Source organism: Choristoneura fumiferana, chromosome 25 (genome assembly GCF_025370935.1).
Source record: "Choristoneura fumiferana chromosome 25, NRCan_CFum_1, whole genome shotgun sequence".
Taxonomy (NCBI): Eukaryota; Metazoa; Arthropoda; class Insecta; order Lepidoptera; family Tortricidae; genus Choristoneura; species Choristoneura fumiferana.
Genome location: NC_133496.1, coordinates 12,560,564 through 12,563,875, shown reverse-complemented (window position 1 = coordinate 12,563,875; position 3,312 = coordinate 12,560,564). Strand labels below are relative to the sequence as shown.

At 35.5% G+C, this 3,312-nt stretch overlaps 1 protein-coding gene across 1 annotated transcript in view; it reads right to left on the bottom strand.

Annotated features, from left to right (window-relative positions):
- Positions 1 to 430: 430 nt before the first annotated feature.
- LOC141442401 (octopamine receptor beta-1R-like) overlaps positions 431 to 3,312 on the bottom strand; it is a gene marked incomplete in the record, with an annotated part of 143,786 nt that continues 140,904 nt past the window's right edge. The window contains 1 exon segment of the mRNA XM_074107376.1: positions 431 to 918. Coding sequence (XP_073963477.1) covers positions 750 to 918 — 169 coding nt within the window.

Here is a 3,312-nt window from a genome sequence, read left to right as displayed (position 1 = left end):
TGGAACGTTTTTGCTTAACTACGTCCGACTGTACATAAGTCGGGAACGGTCTGACTAGTCTCGATCTTTTCGGGAGATCTTTTTCATAGTACGTGGGTTTAGTGTGGGATAGAATAAGAAATGATGATATCCGCAGCAGAACTAAGGTTACCGACATAGCCCGAAGAATTGCGAAACTGAAGTGGCAGTGGGCGGGGCACATTGCTCGCAGGACTGATGGCCGATGGGGTCAGAAGGTTCTCGAATGGCCTCCAATACCCGATGAATACCGAAAGCACAAGACCGGTCTGAGTGGAGAGCCTCGGGGGAGGCCTATGTCCAGCAGTGGACGTCTTTCGGCTGACATGAAGATGATGATAACGTGAGTTTAAACCGTTCAATTTTGTATTTTTCGGTAACCTGCCTTTTACCTCCCAACCTCAGATTCCCAACTCTAAATTTTCTCTGAAACCAATATTTTTTCTCAGTACATTTTCTAATGATTTTATAGAATATTCGTAGTCGGTACTCTCGTCGTAGAATACTCGTTAGGTAAGGTTTTAAAATTTTATGAAACTTCCTAAAAGGGTATGGTTTCAGAGAAAATCTTGAGTTGGTTAATGAAATGATTTGGCATAGGTATATATTTTTTTCCAGAACCTAATTTTTCAATTATGTCGCATGGGAGCTTAAATTAACAAAGTTCACTTATTAACCACCATCAAAGCAAAACTGTCACCAACTTCACAATCACAACCTGGTTTCTTCCATTATTCATCATCAGGTTTAGAAGATGACGCCGGCTGTGCCCGCAGGAGATCAGCTGACGTGGACTTGACGCAGTTGTTCATGTGTATGTCTGAAGAGGCGTTGGAGTGGTGCTGCTCGCGGCGCGTGCGCCGGCAACAGTAGCGGCGCGCTACGTCACCACATAACGATCTACGGACAAACAAATTGGAACATCAGAGGGGCTACTACCGTCCCTTTCACTCGCGTATTAAACATAAGAGTTAGCGGGATGCCAAGATACAAAGTTCGAATTTTGAACTTCTTAGTATAGGGCCAGTCTTTAATTTATGTCGAGGGAGTCCTAATTGAAATTGGCATAGGTAACGTTATTTCGCATAATTATTAATTCGCATAATTGAATACGCATAATGTGGATTGGCATAACGGTAAGTTGCCATAAATTTAAGTAGGATAATATGATTATTTTAACGAAAGTGATAAATTATTACTAAAAGTAAAATGATTATTTTGTTGGTCCATATTGCCGTTTTTACTTAATCAGATCTGAGAAGTGAACTACCTACTTTGTGAAAATATCTATTATTGGGCTATTATGAAAAAAATACCTAACATCCCTTCCTACCTTCTAAACCTAATACCTTCTAATACCTTCTGAACCTAACCTAACCGAGTCGGTTTTGCCCTGATTAAGCTAATTCACTCGCTTGATAAAATTATGCGAATTCATTTAGTGGTAGTTAATAATGTGAAAACACGTATTCATTTATTAATTAGAAAATTTACAAATTTATACACATTACCTAATAAACTAAATATAAATCCTAACTAAATAAAACAAAAATGACAAATTAAATAAAATAACATATCAAACCAGAAATAAACACAAATAATCAAAGAAACCAAACAATGTCAATTAAATATAATGATATAAATATATAATGTTATGCATATTTCAATTATGCGGTTTCATTATTATGCTAAATCAGTGTTATGCTTCTTTATAATTATGCAAGTTCGCTATTATGCACAATTATTATTATGGCCAAATCTGTTATGCAAATGCATATTAGGACAATTTTATTAATGTAATGCAAAATAAGGGGCACCCATGTCGCGAGGCTTGCTCGGCATTCGGTTTACTTTTGGCTCTGAAGGTTAACTTGTCAGCGGGAATATCATAACCAGAATCTTGAAATAAAGTTCCAAGGAGTCGGGTTATAGATATTACATATAAAAATGGTTCTTAATATCTTAATCAAACTGCACTTTAACAACTGCAGTGCAGCAGTTTTACAGCGTAGCAAAAATCGTAATACCCGATTGTTAGTGGTCCATTGCTTACAGATAGAAAGAGGCAGCACAGAAACGTTATAAACCGATAGAGATTACTTGATTGAAATGCCTTAAGAATCAGCAATGTTCTTATTTTGCTATCAACAGTAAAAATAAATCCTTTTCATTACTTTATCAACGGTCAGTTGAAAAGATAATATCTGTTACAACCTCAATCAGCTGAGTCGCGACAGAAGAAAGCAATGTCGCTTCTATTCCGGATTATCTATATCAGATATCTGCCTTAATCCTATGAAGGGTGACTAAGCGGTTTGCTACCCCTCATCAGTTCATTTCGTTTTGCTGGTAACCCACAAGCCTAAGTGGTATACGAATGCGTACTAAGCAAAATCATTGGGTACATCCATACTAATATTATAAATGTGTGTGTTTGTGATGTTTGTCCGTCTTTATCGTCGAAACGGAGCGACGCATCGACGTGATTTTTTGCATAGAAATAGTTTATGGGTCAGAGAGTGACATAGGCTACCTACTTTCAATCCCGGAAAAATGCATAGTTCCCGAGGGAACAGCGCGCGATAACCGAATACCACGCAGGCGAGGCCGCGGGCAAAAGCTAGTATCAAAATATGTAAAAATATCCTGTCTCCTCCGTCTGCGTAGAATTCATTTATCGGTATCGCGAGAACTATTCATTATCACGGGAAAAAACTATCCTATATGTGTATACCGAATTTCATCTAATTTGGTTCAGTGGTTAAGACGTGACGAGATAACAAACAAATAAATAAACAGGCTTACAAACTTTCGCATTTAGAATATTAGTCGGATTTAAAGAGAATAATGGATAAAATACATATGAAATGAAATCGTTTATTGCATGACCACAGGTATATAAATAAGAGCCTCGTGGTTTTGGTGTGTCCTTTTATGACTACCATTTTCTTGGTGTACAATATAAAAAAAATAACAAAATTAAAAATCAAATCAATGAAATGAAATTAAATAGAATACATTAAATGAAGTTAAAATAAATAAACAAACATAATCAATTAAAATACATTAGCTAGTCAAAAAAAAAATAAAAATACAATAAAGTTTAAATCACAATCACTCAACAAAAAATAAAAAAAATAAAAAACATAATACGCACAATGTCAAAATTTCAAAAACCATACATTAATAACCATAAATGTCAGTACTCAACAGATTAGTTAATTTATATTCCAGATATTCTTTAAACTGTATAAAAACAGTTAGTAAAAGCCATTTCTTCAATTTGGTTTTGAA